Source organism: Cupressus sempervirens, chromosome 10 (assembly GCF_028749045.1).
Source record: "Cupressus sempervirens isolate cs-2001-9-10 chromosome 10, ASM2874904v1, whole genome shotgun sequence".
NCBI lineage: Eukaryota > Viridiplantae > Streptophyta > Pinopsida > Cupressales > Cupressaceae > Cupressus > Cupressus sempervirens.
The window spans coordinates 510,330,643-510,353,004 of record NC_143127.1 but is presented as its reverse complement, the minus strand read 5'-3'; the positions used below and the strand labels follow the sequence as shown (position 1 = coordinate 510,353,004).

Genomic DNA, 22,362 nt, shown 5'->3' with positions numbered 1-22,362 from the left:
GAGACTGGCACACCAACATAGCAGCGGATAAGGAACAAACAAACAAAAACAAAACAAAAAATACTTCGGTCACTAAGATTTCTAGGCTATTAAGCCTTAGACATTCTTCACCGTAAATAAAGTACAAGATATTATACTCTTCCTGAATGATGGGAAGTCCAGCATGAAAAGAATCAATGCTTATATAGTGGATCTTACTTGTTACCGATAATAGATAATCATCCAATGGTGAAGGGATGTGATTAACAGCCGAGGGTCTTAGTCTCGCAGCAATGCATTGCCTCGAAGACCACAAACCGATGGAATCAATTAAGGTGGAATGATAAAATCAATGAATGGCATATTACTCATTATATTTAGCAATCAAAATAGGAGAATACACAATCATTATAAATTAATCTGTGTAAGTAGACTAAGGTACCAAGTTATGGTTATATACAATAATTAGATTATAAGTATATAAGATGATATGAATAAGGTTTAGGCCTCTATGACCCAGTAATAGTCAAATATGTGTATTAATTAAAATCAACAGTTATTATAAGAAGATGATAGCGGTGAAGGGAGGGACTCATAAAGTATTAAGAGTACACACATGGATGTCACAACCCCAAATATACAATCGTTGAGTGTTATTTTAGTAGTTTTTACCCAGCTTGCAAATTGATTTTGAGAATATTGTCCCAAATGTTCCAAGTTAGTGTTACATCCCAATTTTCGACCCAATTTAAAATGTTCATATAGTCATTGAGGTTCACATGAAGTCAATTGATAGTTAAATTTGTTATAATCCTAGAAAATGGTAAGATGGTTAATTGATATGATTTCATTTAAAGATAACATCCTAATTGATTATTTATCATGAATTCATGGAATTGAAAAAGCAGTTAGCCGTTATGAGTATTTATGATTAATAACTTGTTATGGTAATATGATTTAACTGTGGAGAATTTCTTTGTAGGGAGCACGTCAAAGGGGTGGAAGCATTATCAGAAAAGAATTCGGCATAGTAGCATCATCATCACTGAGCAAATAGGCATGAATCGTGAATCACCATGGTTGAGGACCTAGCGACTATATAACAAGATACACACATTAGGCACGCATGAGCTGTTAAATAAACATTTAAAATATTAATCATTTTAACTTAATTAATGCGTACCTCAAATGGCTTTTAGCTGACTTTTCCATCACATTATTATAATACATATTTATGTACGTACACAGATATAAATTAAAGGTGACATCATAATATTATTTATATACAAGATTTTATCTATTTAATACATAAATGTAAATGCATGTACACGAAGATAAAATAAATCTTCTAAGATGAAACATGTATTTAGACATACCTATTTAAAAGATACGACCTTGGATAAACAATTACCATGTGCCATCTTAATAAGATATATTTACGTGCAAGTAAATAAATATGTTTATAATATTCTTTTGATTTATAACCTTCAAATTATTTTCCTTATTTATTCAATTCTTTACTTGAAACCGAAATGCACACTTGGCATATTATATCAGTGTCCAAGAAGGTGAAACATTTCTTTAAGAGTTACGGCTTCTTGGAAGCCTTTAAGAAATCAAATGCCTCCTTATCTATTTGGAAGCCGTGAGAAACCAGGGCTCATATTATGAATTGTATTCTTCTCCTTCACGAATTTAATTCTGAATTTCTAGCCACGTTATATCCCTCTCTTTACCTCCGCTGAAAATCAGGATTGTTAATCACTCTGAGATTGCGTTCAGGATATTTTACAAAGGGACTAGTTGATAGCGTCCAGCAAAAGCTCTTCTTTCTCACAAGCTAATCAAGTTATGTGGTCGGCATACCATTTCCAAATGAAACATAGCATTATTTTCTATATTACTGTGCGTGTATTTGCAGCAGTAAGAATTTTTTCCATAGGATGTCGTACATCATTTATGTTATATAACATTGAATAGTTCCTTAGAGAGTCTGAATTTTCCCAAGCCAAGAGAAGGCAGGGGATGAATATTGTCTCCATACGATTTACTTCTGCATATTTTTCCACGTTATTACTTTATGTCCTACCCCCTTGTTGAAGGTCAAAATTTAGAAATATTCTGAAAATTGCATATGGATTGCTTCTATGAGGGAACCGGCTGTTTAACATCAAGCCAAGGCTCATGTTTCTATTAAATCAGACTAGGTTAAGTGGTCATTTCCTTTTCAACTGATAAATCTTCATTCTTTTATTCCTGCATTCAAAACTATAGCAGAAGGAAGTAATTCCATGAGAAATTTGTACTATATTATCAATGAGACTAATCTTTCCGTATTGAGTCAAGAACAACTTTTCATGATAAGTCTAAACATCTTTATTTTATTGCTGTATGACAGAATCAAATTGTACTTTTGCAAGTCTTAAGATTATTTTCTCAAGTCATAAAAGTTGTGATATACTAAAACATGTAATATTCAAACCATAGTAATGAAAATCGCCTAAATTGGCGATTCCACGACCCGATTCATCCTGCGCGATTTTTTTTGAATCGTGAATCGGTATCGCCGATTTCTAGGCCATGAATCGCCTGAATCGGCGATTCAGGCGATTCATGAAAAAATCGCCAAAATCGCCTTAAAAAATCGGCTATGAATCGCCCGCGGCATGTAAAAAGGGAAGTTGAAATTTTTTTTTAAATCACTTGTTTTTTTCACTTTGTTTTTGACCTATTCTCTTTGTTATAACCCTAAAGGGCCTTCTATTTGTGAAGCATGAGTAGAAGAGAGGAAAAGTGAGAGAGAAGAAGAGAAAAGAAAAGCCATAGGTTTCCAACCGGCAAGGAGGAGCACCAAAGAGATCAGCAGGCCATTTGGGGAGCCCATCAATTGCTTTGGGAGCATTAAGGAGCCAATATCAACACTCCTCAACTCATTTGCAAGAGGTAAGTGCTTTTTTTTTTCTTGCATGTTAGTGTATTATGCATTTTTTGTTAAATTTTTAGTGTATTATGCGTTTTTTGTTAAATTTCTATAGTTTTCAAGAATTTTAGTGTAAATCTTGAATGCTCTTTATTTTTACTAAGTTGCAAGCTAGGGTTTGTTGTTTTCTAATTTTTATTAGCTTCAAACTTTGATATTTTACATTAAAAAAATTATTGCAGCAGCCTTTGCTCTTATTTTTCGCAAATTCCAATGGGTAAAAAAGATGAATGTTGGAAATATAATGAAGAGTTTCCTGGAAGAACCAAATATCAAACAAAATGCATGTTTTGTAAAGAAAAAATAACTTCCGGAGGTATTTATAGATTGAAATTCCACATTGCTGCTATACCTGGACGTGATGTTACAGTTTGCACTCACCAAACTCCTGAGGCAAAACGCACTTGCTTAATGGCATTAGAAAAAATTGAAAAAGACAAAGCAAATAGGAAAATGCAAGTTGAAGGGTTAAGGGGTATTGGCTCCCATGTTCCCGCATCCGCAGCCACATCCGCATCTGCATCAGCTTCCGCATCCGTAAGTTGTGTTGGAGAGGGTTCTTCTAGGCCTCCTTTTTTATCCTAGTTCTTCTGCTCGTGCTAGTGCTAGTGCTAGTCGGTCACATACTGAGACGGAGTCCCACACCAACCTATTGCAGCCTAGAGTGCGGAAAAACAGAATGGATAGTTACTTTGTGCCCCGCACTACTCCTGGTTCCCAACCCACGCTTGAGGGCATGGGTTTGAACAAGGAGATTCATGATGCTGCCAGAAAGGAGATATGCAAATTTTGGTACTTTTGCAACATTCCATTTATTGCAGCCAAGTAATTGATTCTTTTTTCTTTGTTTTCTTTAAAGCTAAAATTAAAAGTAAAAGTAAAACTTTAATTATATCTACTTGTTTTATAATTTGAGTCTTTGACATCTAAACTTTTATTTGTGACAGGGCTCCTTATTGGCAGAATATGATAGATGCGGTTGCTATTTGTGGTCCGGGGTTTAAAGCCCCAACTGAGGCTGAGTTGAGCGGATACCTCCTGGATGAGATGGTAGAGGACATGAGGGTTGACCTCGAGGAGAACCGAAAGGAATGGATTGCAAAGGGTTGCACCATCATGATTGATGGTTGGACCGATAGGAGGAATAGAACACTCCTCAATTTTCTTGTATCCTGTGGAGGTGATTGATCATTCTACTTTCTTACATACATTGTAAATTTTGATTTGTTGAATGCTAATTCGTTAATGATCCATTTAATATTATAATTCGTTGTTTTGTTACTTGTAGGATATACCATGTTCATAAAATCCATTGATGCTTCCGCACATGTGAAAAATGCCACATATTTATGTGAGGCTATTGAGGAAGTTATAGCAGAGGTGGGAGAACAAAATGTGATCCAGGTGGTGACGGATAATGCAGCAAATTATGTTGCAGTAGGTAAACTTTTAACTTTGCAAGTTTTGAAAATAAATTTATTTGAATTTTGAAATTTGAGTTTCTAATTGACTTAAAATTGTTGTAGGTAAACTTTTGATGGAGAGGCACCCCACCATATTTTGGTCCCCTTGTGCGGCACACTGCATTGACCTCATGTTGGAGGAAATTGGCAAACTTGAGTTTGTCAAGTCATGTGTGGAAAGGGCAAAAAATATATGCAAATTCATTTATAATCATGCATTTGTCCTTAGCACAATGAAGAAGTACACAAAAGGCAAGGAGTTAGCTCGCCCAGGTATCACGAGGTTTGCCTCGAATTTCATCAGCTTGCAGTCCTTGTTGACATCAAGGGATGGATTGAGGAGCATGTTTGTTGGGCAGGAGTGGATTTGCTCTTCCTATGCTACGACCACTATAGGGTTAGATGTGGCAGATTGCATATTTGATGAGGATGGTTTTTGGAAACCCGTTAGAGAAATCCTTAAGGTAAATTTATTGCAATTTAACATTTAGTATTTTTCTTTTACTTTAAGTTATTATTTTATATTTAAATTTTGACTCAAATTTTTTGTTTTATTTTATATGTAGGTCACTGAGCCCCTTGTAGCTTTGCTACGAACTGCTGATGGGGAGAAGCCCTCTATGGGCTACATTTATGAGGGCATGGATAGGGCCAAGGAGGCCATCAGAGCCCAATATGCAGGAGTGCAGGAGAGGTATGGCCCTATTTGGAACATCATCGATAGGAGATGGCAAAATCAGCTCCATCGACCCATCCACGCAGCAGCTTACTATCTGAATCCGGCATTTCGTTTCCGTCCTGAGTTCAAGGCGGATGCGGAGGTTCTCACTGGCTTATACACAGTGATTCAGAGATTGAGTAGCGATGAAAATAGCGCTGCTGCGATTGTTGAGCTAGACCAGTTCAACAATAAGGAGGGGCCACTTTTCTCTGGCAGGATGGCCATAAATGCTCAAACAACACTACAGCCAGGTAAAAATTAAATAATATATTCAATGTTCATGAATCTAGATTCTAAACTTAAAGTTGATTATATAATGCATTAATTTTAGAGTTGTAATTTGTAAATGAGACTAATTGTTTTTGTTTTTTCCTTATTTCAGATAGATGGTGGCAAATGTTTGGGGCCACAACCCCAAACCTTCAAAAAATTGCCATCCGCATTCTGAGTCAGCCGAGCAGCGCTTCTGGATGTGAGCGCAGTTGGTCCATGTTCGAGCACATCCACTCGAAGAGGAGAAACAGGTTGACAGTGCAGAGGTTGAATGATTTTGTCTTTGTTCATTACAACCTTCGTCTTAGGATTAGACAGATTTTGGGCGCTGACTCCTCTCCGATCATTCTAGAGGAGATTGATCCAGAATCAGAGTGGATCACAGAGACCGTGGACCCAGTCTTCACTGAGGAAGACCGCGCGTGGGTTGACCAAGTGGATGTAGAGGCTGAGGCTATGGCTAGGGCAGAGGAGGCAGCTAGAGCACGTTCAGGCATTGGTAGACGCACACGCGCACGCACAGACGCAGGCCCTAGCGACATTATTCATGAGCCCATTGCCCATGCAGGGAACATGGCTCGGCGGTCCTCTAGGACCTACCTTACACACCTTTCTCATAGGCAAACTGGATACTCAGAGGCTGAGGTTGAGGCTGCAGCAGAGCTAGAGGATGATGATGAGGATGATGAGGCTTGAGCTGGAGCCTTGTTTTTATATTTTGTTTACACTGTATAGATATTGATAGTGATACTGAATCACTGATAGACATATGTTTCAAACTTTCATGGATCTTCATCTTAGATTTATACATACATTTATGATTTGATATCTTATAGATCTTCATGATTTCATCTTACTGATTCTATGATTTGAATCATTATGATCATTTGATTTTTATTTACTTCAGCTAGCATACAATTTACATTTTAGTATATAATGATAACATAGTTACGTATGTGATGGATTTTATGTTTCATGTTTATGTATGTTAGATTCTATTTGATGATGTTATAGTGTTTTTAAGTTATATTCAATAAAGGGTGCATGAAATAAGTCTTAAATTGTTAAAATCTTTACATTTAAAGGGTTTTTTTAAATTTGCCGATTCATCGCCGATTCACCGGCGATTCACCCCCGATTCACGATTCGATTCGGCCGTGCCGATTCCGATACGATTCCGATTCACGTTACTATGATTCATACACTAGCTAAGGATCAACAAAATGAGTTGGTTTGCTCTGATATTTAAACACCTGGGACTCACACGGCTGTATGGCCAAGGAAAAGGGTGAAGAGGTGAGATCTACAATAACATGAAACAGAATCAGATGTAACATAACAATATATATTATTCTTAAAAGGAATATTTAATAGCTCATGCATGTCCAATTCATTCTTTGTTGTTAAGTCGAGTCGTGTGTTTAAGTACCAGGATGCTCAGTGGCTGACAAGGTGTTCCATGTCTATTCCGGGTAGGGAGGGTCTTTCTAATTAGAGAATGTGTGGGGATAAATTTGAGGTCTGTGGTTGGGAGGTTAAGCCCTTGACAATGTTTCCCCTCTCCACGAAATGTCAGGACATGCATTAGATAAAGATGAGCATTCAAACATTTATTGGTAACAGGTATTTTTACTTTTATGATATTTATACAAGTAGAAGATATGATGGATTAATTTATATCATTGAATTTGGTTTTTTCCTTTGATGAAAGCAACCTTTCTCGTCAATGCAATTGGTAACCATTTAGATCGGTTGACCTTCCAACTAAATATGGAATATATCTATAGGATTGTTATTTCAATCTTTCATTTGTAAGATTAATGATTACGAGCATATCTTCTAATCTTATGTTATTGCCACAGTTAGCAATAAGAAAAAGAGGAATGAAACAAAGATATCTGACACCCCAAATGATACAATGGTATCTGATGTCCTAAATGATACAGTGGTATCTGACGCCCCAAATGATACAGTGGTATCTAATACCCCAAATGATATAGTAGTATCTAATGCCCCAAATGCTCCAATGGTAATTGATGCCCTAATTAACACAGTGGTATGTGATGCCCTAAATGATCCAATGATGATAGATGCCTTAATTGATACCGCGGTATGTGATGCCCTAATTGATATAGTGCTATTTGATGATAATCGTCATTTGATATTGATATAGTGGTATTTGATGATAATCGTCATTTGATTTTGATATAGTGGTATTGGATGGTAATCGTCATTTGATCCTAAGTGGCCTTTGTGGACTAACCTGGGAGTTTGCAGAAGCATCCCTAGATTGATTTCGGTTTCAAATTCCATGGTATGTAGATTTTAATTTTCCATAGTAAATTCATTGATGGTGTTTTCAATTCTTAGTTATGGAATTTCATTTAACTAATTGTAACCGTTAATCTCATTCGCATGAACGTAACTGATATGACTGTCTTCCTATGAAAATGGAAAAAAGAGGATGTTACAGTTAGCCAGACATGGGACATTACAGTGGTACATATGATTAGCATATCAGCACTGTACAATACAGACTAGAAGATACAATCAAAGCAATCAAAGGTTAAGGATTGACAATGCCAGCTAGAATGAACCATTGATGTATGGTTGCAAAGTAAGAATAGTCTTGAACATTAATACAACAGTGAATGCTATCAATATATCGACAGCAATATGGAATGATAATTATATTAATTAATTTCAAATGCAATATAATTAATTTCAGTGAAGAGTATGATGCTTGACAAGGATCACTAATTGATATACCAAAAGCAATTAATAGAATAAGCAGTGATAATAGGAGAGTGTGAAGAACTTATTTTAATTTGTCGATCAAGTAATGGGTCCATTTGAGCTAGAGAGTTAAGTCATACATGCACAAAACTTTTTCTGCACTCTTTGAATATTTGGATAAGTTATAAGAGGGGTTTCCTGTAATAATTGTTGTAATGCATGAGAAAGATGGTACATTATATGTGGATATTGAAGATGCATACTTTCCTAGCACAAAGTTATTGGACATAATGTTTCAAGTATTAGGGAAGAAAAGTTGATGTTGTATGTTGACAAGCCTATCATGTATGCAACTTTTGTAGTACATTCAAAGGATTCCATTGAACACATCAAATTTGGTATGATACCCATCACCATAATTCTACTCAAGATATAGACACAAGACTGAAGTGGATCTTATGGGTCAATGATATAACGGTGGGAATTTTACATTGTGGGGGGGGGGGGAATAATCAATGTTTCATTCCCACTTGAACCATCTTCGAAGGGGAGATGTTTCATTCCCAAATAATGTAAGAAAAAAAAATCTGATTTAATGTCTATGGACCTTCATGTGTAGATCAGTATTTCTTATCATTGAGTATTACACTTATCTACCCATTGTAGTCTCTCTTTTATTTGTATTTCTATACATACTATAAAGAGCTATTTTCCTTGATCTTTTCCTTTATGTCTGAGGATGTTCTTGCAGGAAAAGAAGGTTGGTACTTTATAGATGCTACCATATATTGTGCAGACTCAATCTTATGATGGTAGCTCCAAAGAAGTTGTGCTCTAGAATTCATTAGTCATCTGATGATCAGGTTGGATAAAGTGTGACTCTTGAAGTGAAAATCATTTCAATGATTGAGATTATGAGTATCCTTCTATAAAAAAGAGGGAGTCTGACACTTTATCAAAGGCAACCTTGTACAAGTAAGTCAGAAGGTTGATATCAAATTTAGAGGGAGTGTGACATTCCAATTAGAAGCAACCTTGAACTGAAAAAGGTCAACAAATCGTGAGAGAGAAGCTTGAGGTGAAAGCTCTTGCTCCACCCTCTATGTGCAGCAATGGTGGACCCACCCTCTGACTTGGTTCATGGTGGATATCAAGAGAGTTACTATTTTCATATGTGAATTATGTCATGAAAGGTCAGTGGGTCACTGTCTTTCATTGATGTATTTGTGAGGTCACTATTGTAAGGTGACAATCTTGACAATGGCTTGACCTGTTATCATGATTGACTACATTAAGTTGCTGTCCCAGAGTGTTGAATATCATAATAACGAACATATCATGATAGACTACATTAAGTTATTGTCCCAGAGTGTCGGAGATCATGATACTTGTCATGATTGAGATCATGACATTTTGATTACTTGTTATCTGATAGACTACATTCAGTTGTTGTCTTGGAGTCTGTCGGAAATCAGATAACTCATATCCTTCTAGGATATAACATATTATTTTGGTAGGCATCATGACCATGATGCCAATGCACATACCGAGATAATATACGTATGATGAATATCATATGATTGATATTTCTTGTTGAATCATACTTCAGATGATATTGGAAGATAACATCTAAGTTGATGGAAACATTTGACATATATCATATTGAGATGAGACCTCTATATATGCTTAAGAGCATAATGTGTTCTATAACAATCCTCCCTAGCTAAGGGGAGTGGGAGTGTTAATGTTGTAGCTTCAGTCAAATTGAATTGATCTAAAGATAATCATTCTATGGTTATAGGTTAATCATTAATTAGACAAACTCTTTTATATATATAATGTTAATATTGTCTAAATGGTTATTAACCTATAAACCATAGAGACATGTCTCTTCTAGACATATTTGTATACATTTGAATTTGTATTTGGAACACACGGAAATAAATGAGTGTTATAACATTTGTAGAAAACAATCCTACAAATTTTAACACTGCCCAATCAGAATCTGTGAACCCACTGAGTCTGGGATCATGAATGACAGTGGAAAGTAGTCCATAATCAAAGATGCCCTTCACATGATACAGCACACGATTTATTGCAACCAAATGATCAGCGTTGGGGGTTGTCATGAAGCGTGATCTAGCTCATTGTAAAATTGAGACCAGGATTAGTAATAATAAGATAAATGAGACTACCTACTAGTTGCTTGTAAATAGTTTCATCAATATGCGGAGAACCAGACTTGGCTGACAACTTCAACCCCTTCTCCATAGGCATAAAAGCAGGTTTATAATCTTGCATTTCGAACCTGTCAAGCAAGTTCCTAGCATATTTAGACTAAGAAATAAAGATACTACCATCAGTTTGCCAAACCTCGACACCTAAACAATAATGAAGAAGCCCCAAATTTGTCATATCAAAATCCTTGCATTGATCTTGTTTGATTTCTGAAATCAAATGTGTTAAGCTGTCACTAGTGATCAAGTCATCCACATAGACAACAAGAAAGATAACATCATTACCAAAGTGTTTGATATACTAATTACTGTCAAAATAGCAACGTTGAAAACCATAAGCAACCAAGTATTAATCAATCTTGATGTACCACACTCGAAAGACCTATCTAAGTCTTCTATGCCAACAACCTTGGAACCAAGAGGTCGTGTCATATAGTCTTCTTCATGTAACTCACTCTTGAGGAAGGTACTCTTAACATCCATCTGATGGACTTTCCATTCAAACTGAGCTACAATGGCAAGAAGAAGACATTGTACTTATCTTGGCATGGCAATAGGAGCAAAAATCTCATCACAGTCAATGCCCTCCACTGTGATGGAGCACTATTTTTTGGCAAAATGAGGTCTCCATATATGATTTTGGAGACTTGATGAAGTCATCCTTGATATCATAGTGTTGGAATATTGTTACATCCCAAATTCTTGCTCTTTTAAAATAACCTCATAGTCGTTGTATTATTTTTCATATGAATGCCAATTGGTTAGTTAAAACAATGGGATGTTATGATCTTGTGAAATGGAAATTATGGTTAACCATTTTGATTCATGAAAATGACTTGTTAGTTGTTTGTTGCTATTTCAACTGAAAATGAATGCTTATATTTTAAGATAAATGGTAGTGGTAATGGTGGTTAGTTGTTGTTTCAATTATGAGTTAGTTTGTTTTTAGCTATCCTAATTTAAAATGGAGGACTGTGTTATTATTGTGGAAATATTCTTTCTGAACTAGGAGCAAACGAAGGGGGGAAGCATTGCTAAACGAGATTTAAGGAATGGGGCACCCAAAACAAAAGGTCCATTGACAAATTATCAAGTATGAGATCTAGCCACCTTGGTGAAGGATTTAACAGATAGACAACACGGAATATACCTTGGGCAATCATGAGCTACCCGGTCAGTTCTTAATGCAAGCAGACATTTAAACAATTATTGAAAAGTGTGATGGTACCTTCTCTTTATTTTTGTGGCATTAAGTTGTCGACAAAATGTAAATCTATATATATTGACACCATGATATTTTAACACTTATAATCACACGTTCATGTATGTAGATATACATTTACATCTGTGTATAAAATAATTTATTGAAAGAAAAATAATCACATGATTTAAATTACACACGCACATGTATATATATAGGCATAGGTGTACATACAATTATAGGTAACATCAAATAACATGATGCCAATATATATCATATTTAATATATATATCAACCTTAACTAAGTATAGTTTTGTCTTTTGTGGGCTCCATAACATTGAGCGAATTGCCACCTTCTTATCGGCCTTAATTTTTTTTTTGAAATTCTTTTAAAGATTTTTGAGTTACTAGTGACCGATGAATGACCACATTACGTCACCCCCTTTCTTGTAACTAAGGGAGCGTGCAGAGATATATTTGAACATTTTTGCTGCCAATGTAGGACTCTCTTTCTCTCGTGCTCCTCTTTTCATAAGAAAAAGACTTTGAGTTCTTAGCATAGAATCCATCATACGACTATTGTTATATCATCATTCTTGTTGCACATACGGCACCCCCAAGCTGCGAATTAGCCACGGTGATTGTTAACAGTTCTAAAAACAAATTGTATGATTGAAGATTGTGGTGATGTGTCGCGATCACTGAACGTGAATATCAATTCTCAGGTCATGCTACCATATGCCCAAATTTTACTTTCACATGTACTTTGTCTTTTTCTGGTTATTTCCAAGATGGTTATGTTTGACGTTAGTCAATGATTGTAATGTTAGCTTGCATCCACAGTTCGCGGATAAGCAATACTAGCTTTGTCTAAAGGCTTTGTATAATGATTCAAAGAGCATAAAAAACTATTTTATTTCCATTCATATTTCTTTTTCTTTTCATGTACATTGGGTGGTGCATATCATACAGACCCGTATAGTCATGATCAGTTGACATTCTTTTTACCTCCTTCTGATTTCTTAGCAATCACAGCCCAAGATGCATATCGTGTGCAACATATATATAGAGCTAGTTCTGATATATTTCATGCAACATCAATTTGACTTCTACAGTGGTATAATCCATATGCCATTGAGACAAGAATCAGACTTGAGTAAGTAATTCTGATTGATATGTTGAAATGCATTGTACACATAGAAATCTCCTAGGATACACCCTAGACCAGGAAGGTCAAGCATGAATGGGTGGGGAGAAGTGTTCCTACAAGACAAACTTAATATGTCAATAATGAGAATACCTGAATAATCTAAACTGCATATGTCGAGTCAGCTCATGATTGTCTAAATATATGTATTTTCCTGTTGTCAAGTCGAGTGATGGGTGATCAAGCTTATACACTGCCCGCCTAAATCCTTGGCCAAGGTAGGTTAGAGGCATGCTTGCCGCAATTGATCACTAGAAGTCAGAGTGCTAGCTGACAGAGGGGAGGTTGATGGAGGATATCCACTGTCTTGTCTTCTGATTAGCTGACACTCTAACAACACCAAATTGCTCAGATGGCAGGACCATGGTGGCCCAAGCCTAAGGCACTGGCTATCTAGCCGAAAATATGCACTGCCTAAATTCTCATGCTCTTCATGATCATGCATGTCACCATATTTACCATACCCATCCACCATAAATGCAGTCAGAAAGTTCAGAAAAGTACCATGGGTGGGTCCCAAATGAGATTAACTAATGTGTATAGATTATTTTAAAAAATTAAAACTATCAACATTTTAAAACATTAAAGCCGCTCTAAAGAACGTTATTTTGTTTGGCAAAATGATTCACTTTTCAATTTGAGAAAATATAATAATTTTTTCGACGTATGAATAATCTTTAATAGTTATCAGTAATCTTTATAGTTTGTAATTTTAAATTAATTAAAAGAAAAAGTATTTTTAAAAATATTAGTAAATATATTTAAACATTTTTTATTTATGTTTATGTCATATTTAGATAATTTTTAAAAAGTTAAATTTAATGGAGTATTAAGAATTTTTTTATTATATAGATATTAAAAAAATTAAAAGTATATATATATATACTCAAATTACTTAATAGTCAACATTAGAATAGTTTAATTCCTCTTTCAAACATATATTATAAAAGTTTTTTAAAATTACTTTTATTTTATTTTATTTTGCTAGTAATGAATATAAAAACCTAATTATCAAAAAAATTTAAAGTACAAATATGAAAATAGCAACATAAAAATAAATTTTAAAATATTAATAAATATATATTTAATAAATTATCCTAATTTGTATAAAGTAATATTTTTTAAATATTAATGAGTTATATTATTTTTTAAAAAGAAAGAAATAAAATAATTTTAGAAATAGTATGAAAAAATATAAGTACTTTTAAAATAAAATATTAATCAATGATTCAATAATAATATATTCATCTAATTCTATAAATGCTAATTATTTAAAATTTGAATTTCATTAAAAAAATCTAAATTGATGATTTATTAAATAGTAATCTTTAAAATTAATTTAAATATTTTAACTTTTTTTAAATTGTTTTAAATATTCTAAAATCTAAATTTTGTTAGACATTTATTGAACATTTATATTCTAAATGTATTATATTAAAATAAAAATATTTGAATTAGATTTAAAGATTGTTATACCTATACAATACATTTAATACATTTAAGTGAAACAAATATTTTGAATAATTTTTTTTAATACTTGAATGAAAATTACATCTCTAAATTTTTTTAATATATATATATTTTCACTTAAACTCATTATCATTACTTATATTTATTAAAATATTCTAAATCAATTATATTTAATTTGAAAAATTTTGAAGTTAAACAACCACAAATTCAAATACAACTAATATTCTTAACTTCATCAAAACGATAGAGATTTAAATGGAATAAAGATTTAAATTATTTAATACATTAAATATTTTTGTATATATATTATTTTAAATTTTAAATTTTAAAAATAAAATAAAAAATTTAACTTACTATGTCTATCTTTTCAATTTTGCATATCTTAAAATCACGTCTAAAAAATATGAAACTGATTTTGCACATTTTAAATCCTTGTGCTTAAGGTATTAAAGTATAAGTCATTATTAAAGATTAAAAATATATTTAATTTTAAATTAATTTTGAAATATATCTATTTATATTTTTCAAATAATAATAATAAAATTCTTAATAGTTCATTAAATTTAATTTTTTTAACCTTAACTAAATATAGCACAAACATAAACGAAAACTGCTTAATTAGTATTGAATTTTATTGATATAAAATTAAAAACTATTAAGAGATTACTTATTTTCACACTTAGAAAACATTCATTATATATATATATATATATATATATATATATATATATATAGAAACTGGAGCAATTTAAAAATAATTCATTTTTTACAAGCAGTTTTTATTTTTTTTAAATAATAATAATCTTTACATATTCCTTTAATTTTTATTTGAATCCACACACATTACTTTTCTGTACTGTCTAACTGCATTTATAACGGATGGGTATGGTAAATGTGGTAAGAGAGCACGAGAATTTAGACGGTGCATATTTTCAGCTAGATAGCCAGTGCCCAAGCCTAACCCCGAGGTAGGGAGGGTCTTTCTCGTAAGAGATTGTGTGGGAATAAGTTAAGGTCCACGATTGGGAGGTAAAGCCTATGCCAATGCTTCTGCTCTTCACCAGATGTCGAGGCTTGCACAACACATTAACAGTTATCGACACTTGTATGACTTGATCTTATGTACGTTCACTCATCTTATTTTAATGTTGTTCCTTGAAATGTATATTTATATAATTGTGTTCATCATAGTATCAAATGATTATGGTAGTAGTTATGGAAGTTATATTAGTTTCTTTCATTTAACTAGGAAAAGGATAGTTTCTTAACTATTGTTTACATATTCTTGTACATTGAACTCAGTTGTTAGTTTTTCTTTCTAAATGAAGTAATGAATATAAATGCCTTATGTCATTCTATTATACAGGATAGATTATCTCTAGAATTAATCTTTATTTTCCACCACATGAAAAATGATATGTTACATATGGTATCAAAGCGTTGAACCTTGGGATCCAACTTAACCACTAGAAAAATAAAAAGTGAAACTTGGATCTATATGTTAGCAAAATGTATATTCAGAAGACTCCTCGAAAGAAACCTCGGCACCCCATATTCTTTTATTTAATTAAGAATATGTTGATGCATGATTATTCCTATTGTTCCATACCCCGAGATGATGAAACCCTAGCACAGGCTTTGCAGCGAATAAAGAAGGAAAGGGTCAGATGGACTCCTACCAGGAAGGCAATGCCGAGAAATAAACTTATTGAGGCATGGAATGCCCAACAAATTGATCCTCTCATGATTTATCGTAAAACATGTACAAGGCAAGATAAGCCCAAAATTGAAACTGAACAAAATACCCAAGAATAGGGTATTTGGATTTTAATTAAAATTCCCTTTTGTAGTGTCCTTAGAAGAGGAGATTTTTTAAAATAAAATTTGTTACTGATGTAACTAGCAATTTTGATGAATTCAATAAAATTAGCAATTAGCAAACATCTCTATTGTCTTTGTACTTTTCTGAACAATCATATATACATCTAAGTGCAAACATGATATTGATTTAAGAAATTTATTTACATTATAGGAGACTTTTAAAAAAAAGAGAATAGCAAACATGAACAACAACATGAACACCATAAATAATGAAGTGACCAATGAAGTCAACCCACAAATTCCCTCGGATCTATTGCTTTAGGTTTTGCAAGACACGCAAACGAAGCTAGAAAACATGGAAAAGAAAATGAATGATTTGGCAGCCCAGAACGGGCAAGGTCAAGAGGAGACACATTCCTCACTTCCATCTAAAACTAAACTTGAAAATTCTGACCACAGCGAAAGGGATACTTAAGCTTCACCCACCCAAACTGAGAAACAAAAGAAACTAGAGATAGTTAGTGACTTTTCCTTGGATATTAAAAAGGATCAAACCACCTAGGTTCTCAGGTTCCAAATCTAGGGAGGATACAAAAGCCTGGCTAACCAAAATGGACCAGTAATTTGAAATCAAGAGTTTTTTCTGAAACTTCCAAGGCAATATGGGGAATATACCACTTTTCAAGTGAAGCAGCTACTTTGGTGGGGAAACACTAAGATAGAACTAAACATCAAGACAATTGAAGTTACATGGGACCAGTACATCTCCATCTTTAAGAATCGATGATTGCCCCAGACCTTCTACGATCAAAAATTGTTAGACTTTCAAGACCTTAAGCAAGGGGATATGACTGTACACAAGTACTAGGAAAAGTTCACTCGATTGTTGAAGTATGTACCCCCATACCAACAAGACAAGTACCTAAGAGTTAGAAAGTTCATTATGGGATTGAACAATAGTCCTCACTCCAACTATGGAGGAAGCTCTCAAGAAAGTCATCCCTCAGGAGCACAATATAAAAAGGGATGACTCTATCCGGGATAATAAGAGGGAAACTAGCTAGAACACAGAAGGATTAGATTCAAGGCCACACAAAAAGCATTTAAGAACTTCCAACCCAATAAACCAGAACCTAAGGGAAATGGGGGCAACGAATTCAAGAATAACACCAACTTTAACGAGGGTAATAAAGGAAATGAAAAGAAAGGACTGCCATCAAGATGTTTTACATGTGGTGAGGATCATTATGCCAACGGGTACCTAACAAGTCCAATAACAACCAGCCACCTTGACCCCCATTACCATTACAGTAGGTCACCTATCAGCAGAGAATTCATGCAGCGTTGGATAATTAGCAAGCAGAGCAACAGCTAGGCCCAATAAAAACTCCGGGTAAGATCTACGAAAACCCTATTTCTATATTAATTGATATAGGGGCGACATAATGTTTTATATCCCCAAAGTTGTTGAGTAGATTTCCTAAGAGAACTAGTATTATGACAAACCCGTAGACTGCTGAGTATGTAAACTGGTCAAAGGCTAAGGTAGAGCAGTGCATATTTGAGGCCTGGGTTGACTTTCCAAACTTCTCTACAAACATGAATCTATATGTAGCACCTCTTGAGTCCTACAACATCATCATGGGTATAAATTGGCTTAGTGAACATAAGGCTAAGGTGGACTGTCTTGCCAAGACAATAAAATGCCTAGATGACCGAGGAAACCCCGTAAATATTAAAGGAATTTCGCATGAGATCAAATCTCGGCTATGCAACTTAAGAGATGTAGTAGGCGAGGGTGTGAAATCTTCGCAATCAAGATAGAAAATGTAAAGGAATTAGAAAAGAATACCTATCAGAATGACCACACTCTAGAAGATGGAGAAATTGGAGGGAACTCGAAGGAACTCTTTGAAAACAACTATCCATATCTTAAGAAATTTCAGGATGTGTTTCTAGAAGAGCTCCCTAGTCTACCACCGTCTAGGGTATTCGATTTCACTATAGATCTGGTACCTGGGGCAAAGCCTATATCAAGAGCACCTTACTGAATGACCGCTACCAAATTAATGGAACTTCAAATATAGCTCCAGGAACTATTAGATAAGAAACTTATTCAACCCAATGTCTCACCTTGAGGAGCCCTAGTATTGTTCGTCAAGGACAAAACCATGAGGTTGTGCATAGACTATAGAATGCTTAACAAAGTTACTATCAAGAATAGGTATCCACTTCCCAAAATTGATTAGATGAGAGGTGCAATTGTATTTTCTAAGATCGACCTAAGGTCTAGTTATCATCAACTTCGCATTAAAGATGAAAACATTCATAAGACTGCTTTCAGAACTTGATATGGCCATTATGAATTTACCATACTACCTTTCGGATTAACCAACGGATTGGCAACTTTCATCAATCTTGTGAATAGGATTTTTTAGGATTGTCTGGATAAATTTATGTTAGTTTTTAACTATGACATTCTCATATACTCTCAAAATGAGGAATATCAAAAGCACTTGGAGATAGTCTTACAAAGGCTACGGGAACATAGATTGTACGGAAAATTATCCAAATGTTCATTCTATCAAAAGGAGATCTAGTACTTGGAGCACATTATATCAGCTCAAGGAATAGCCGTAGACCCCACTAAGATCAAGGCAATCAAAGATCGGCTTGTACCTAGGAACGTGATAGAGGTAAGAAGTTTCATGGGCCTAGCAAGATTTTATAGACAATTTGTTAGGGATTTCTTCAGGATAGCTTACCCCATCACTTCACTCCAGAGGAAAGGGAAGAAGTTCATTTGGACTGAAAAATGTCAAGCAGCTTTTGAATATTTGAAGGAGAAATTAACTACTACCCTAATACTTAGAGTACCTGGCCAATTGGTGGTTATAACTAATGCATCTAGGGAGAGGTTAGGAGGTACCTGATGCAGGAAGATCAAGTTATTGCCTATGAATCCAAGAAGTTGAAAAACTATGAACAAAATTATGCCCCACATGATCTAGAATTAGCATCCATTATTCATGCCCTCCAGATGTGGAGGCACTATTTGATAGGGAAACCTTTTGAACTCTAGACAGACCATCACAACCTAAAATAAATATATACTCAACCTAACCTTAACGCTCGACAAAGAAGATGGCTAGAATTTCTAGCAGATTAAGATTTTGAGATCAGCTTCATTAAGGGCAAGGAAAACAAGGTAGTAGATGCTTTAAACCGACGAAGGCATATATCAACTATGGTGGACATAAATACATGGCCTAGGGAGCAAGTATTGCAACACCTCATCGGAGATGACTTACTATAGTAAGTTTAGCCAAGCACTTCACAGAGACCTTTGAAACCCCACGTATGGAAGTTATCAAGTAGAAGAGGATGGACTATTGAAATACAAAGGTGGGATGTATATACCCAAGGTTCCGGAAGTCCAAAGGATGATTTTAGAAGAGTTCCACACAACCCCATATTCTGGACATCTTGGGTGACCAAGATGTTGGCAAATATAAAACCCTTGTATTTTTGGAAGGGAATGAAAAGAGAAATAGCAGAATACGCGGCAAGATGCCTCGAGTGTCAAAGAGTCAAGGCAGAGCACCATTACCCAGCAGGTCTACTGCACCCAAATAAGGTTCTTGAATGGAAGTGGCAAATATTTACCATGGTTTTTATTCAAGGGCTACCCATGACCTAGAGCAAACACAACACCATCTTAATAGTCATGGATAGACTAACCAAAGTGGCTCACTTCATACCTAGTAACTTAACAGATGGAGCACCGAAGATTGCTCACAAGTTTGTCCAAGAAATTTTCAGACTTCATAGGGTCCCAAAGAAGATTATATCCAACAAAGATGCTAGGATAACATCCAAATTTTGGCAAACTTTATTTTCAGCTTTGGGAACCAAGCTAAACATTAGTTCCGCTTATCACCCGAATATTGATGGTTAGACAGAAAGGGCAAATCAGGTATTAGAGGATCTCCTACGAGTATACAATATGGATCGACAATACCAATGGGAAATGTATCTTCCCTTAGTAGAATTTTCTTATAACAATTCTTATCAATCTGCTATCAAGATGGCACCTTTTGAGACCCTATATGGCCATAAATGTAGAAATCCCGTAAGTTCAAACCAAATTGAAGACAGAATCATCATTGGGCCAGAGATGTTATTGGAAATGGAAGAACAAGTAGTTCAAATCCGATAGAGACTGAAAGAGGCAAATGATAGACAGAAAAGTTATGCAGATGCAAAAAGAACACCCCGAGAATTCGCAATGGGAGAAAAGGTTATTTTGAAGTTAAAACCATAAAAGAGTACTATCAAGTTTGGTAAGAACGCCAAGCTGGCCACAAGATACGTGGGACCCTTTGAGGTGTTAGAGGTCATAAACTAGGTAGCCTTCAAGATTGCACTACCTCTAGCTCTTGTCAAAATGCATGATGTATTCTATGTATGATATCTTAAGAAGTATATCACTCGTCATAAGCATATAATTGTTTGGAACCTTTAGCGGGTACGAGACCTAGGGGTGGTGGAAATAGAGCTGCTCAAAATACTTGAGGTGCATAAGCTTCGCTTACGAAACAGGGACCTAACCCAGTGCAAGGTCCAGTGGGACCAGTATACTGAGGAAAATGCTACCTAGAAAGATTACGATGAGATCTTCCCAAAATTTCCCCACCTCTTCCACCAGAATTTGAACTATAATTTTTTTTACTATTATTTAAAAGCTATGCATTGTTTATTTAGGTAGGGTATTGATCCTTATATTATATAAAGTCCATCGGGGACAATGAAACACAAGGGGGAGGGTATGTTACATCATAAATTCTTGCTCTTTTAAAATAACATTTTAGCCATTGTATTACTTTTCATGTGAATGGCAATTGGTCAATTAAAACAATCAGATGTTATGATCTTGTGAAATGGAAATTATGGTTAACCATCTGATTCAAGTGAAAATGACTTGTTACTTGTTCATTGCTATTTCAACTGAAAATGAAGGCTTATATTTTAAGATAAATGTTAGTGGTAATGGTGGTTAGTCGTTGTGACAATTATGAGTTATTTTTGTTTTTACCTATCCTAATTTAAAATGTAGGAATATTTTATTATAATGGAAATATTATTTTGGATGCAAGAGCAAACGAAGGGGGGAAGCATTGCTAAACGGGATTTAAGGAATGGGGCACCCAAAACAAAAGGTCCATTGACAGATTATCAAGTATGAGCTCTAACAACCTTGATGAAGGATTTAACAACTAGGCAACACAGAATATACCTTGGACAATCATGAGCTAACCAGTCGATTCTTAATGCAAGAAAACATTTAAACAATTCTTGAAAAGGGAGATGTCACCTTCTCTTTATTTTTGTGGCATGAAATTGTCGAAAGAATGTAAACCTATGTATATTGAACCATGATATTTTAACACCTATAATTGCACCTATGGACATATATATGTACATATGTATGTATAAAATAATATATTGAAAGAAAAAGTATCACATTATTTAAATTACACATGCAAGTGTATATATATATAGGCATAGGTATACGTACTATTATAGGTAACATCAAATAACGTGTTGCCAATATATATTATATTTGATATATATATATCAACCTTGAGTAAGTATAGTTTTATACCTTTTGTTTGCTCCATCACGTTCAGCAAATTGCCACCTTCATATCAGCCTTAATATTCTTTTTTTTAAATTACTTTATATATTTTTGAGTTACTAGTGATTGATGGTCATCACTCTACGTCACTCCCTTTGTTGTAATTGAGGGAACGTGCGGAGATATATTTCAACATTTCTGCTGCCAATGCAAGACTCTCTCTCTCTCAGGCGTGCTCCTCTTTTCATAAGTAAAAGACTCTGAGTTCTTAGCATATATACCATCATACGGCCATTCCTATATCATCATTCTTGTTGCACATACCACACCCCCAAGCTGCGAATTAGCCATAGTGATTGTTAACAGTTCAGAAAACAAATCGTATGATTGAATCTTGTGGTGACGTGTCGCAATCACTGAATGCGAATATCAATTCTCAAGTCATGCTACCATATGCCCAAGTTTTACTTTCACACGTACTCTGTCTTTTTTGGTTATCTCCAAGATGGTTATATTCGATGTTAGTAAATGGTCATAATGTTATCTTGCATCCACGATTCATGGACAATCAATATTGGCTTTATTTGAAGGCTTTGTACAATGATTCAAAGAGCATAAAAAACTATTTTATTTCCA

The 22,362-nt window shown here is 34.5% G+C and overlaps 3 protein-coding genes across 3 annotated transcripts in view; 2 read left to right on the top strand and 1 right to left on the bottom strand.

Moving 5' to 3' along the window:
• The window catches only part of LOC149534897 (Ribosomal protein L31), an 85,972-nt gene that overhangs the window by 34,321 nt on the left and 29,289 nt on the right, over positions 1-22,362 (bottom strand). The window lies entirely within an intron of this gene.
• Positions 3,546-4,608, top strand: LOC149534899 (uncharacterized). The gene is made up of 4 exons (XM_089804388.1): positions 3,546-3,784; positions 3,923-4,139; positions 4,248-4,396; positions 4,486-4,608. Exons 1-4 carry the CDS (start codon positions 3,740-3,742, stop codon positions 4,495-4,497), a joined length of 423 nt encoding a protein of 140 aa, XP_089660514.1. The 5' UTR covers positions 3,546-3,739; the 3' UTR covers positions 4,498-4,608.
• Positions 4,656-6,240, top strand: LOC149534898 (uncharacterized). The gene is made up of 3 exons (XM_089806090.1): positions 4,656-4,886; positions 4,989-5,394; positions 5,526-6,240. Exons 1-3 carry the CDS (start codon positions 4,656-4,658, stop codon positions 6,110-6,112), a joined length of 1,224 nt encoding a protein of 407 aa, XP_089662216.1. The 3' UTR covers positions 6,113-6,240.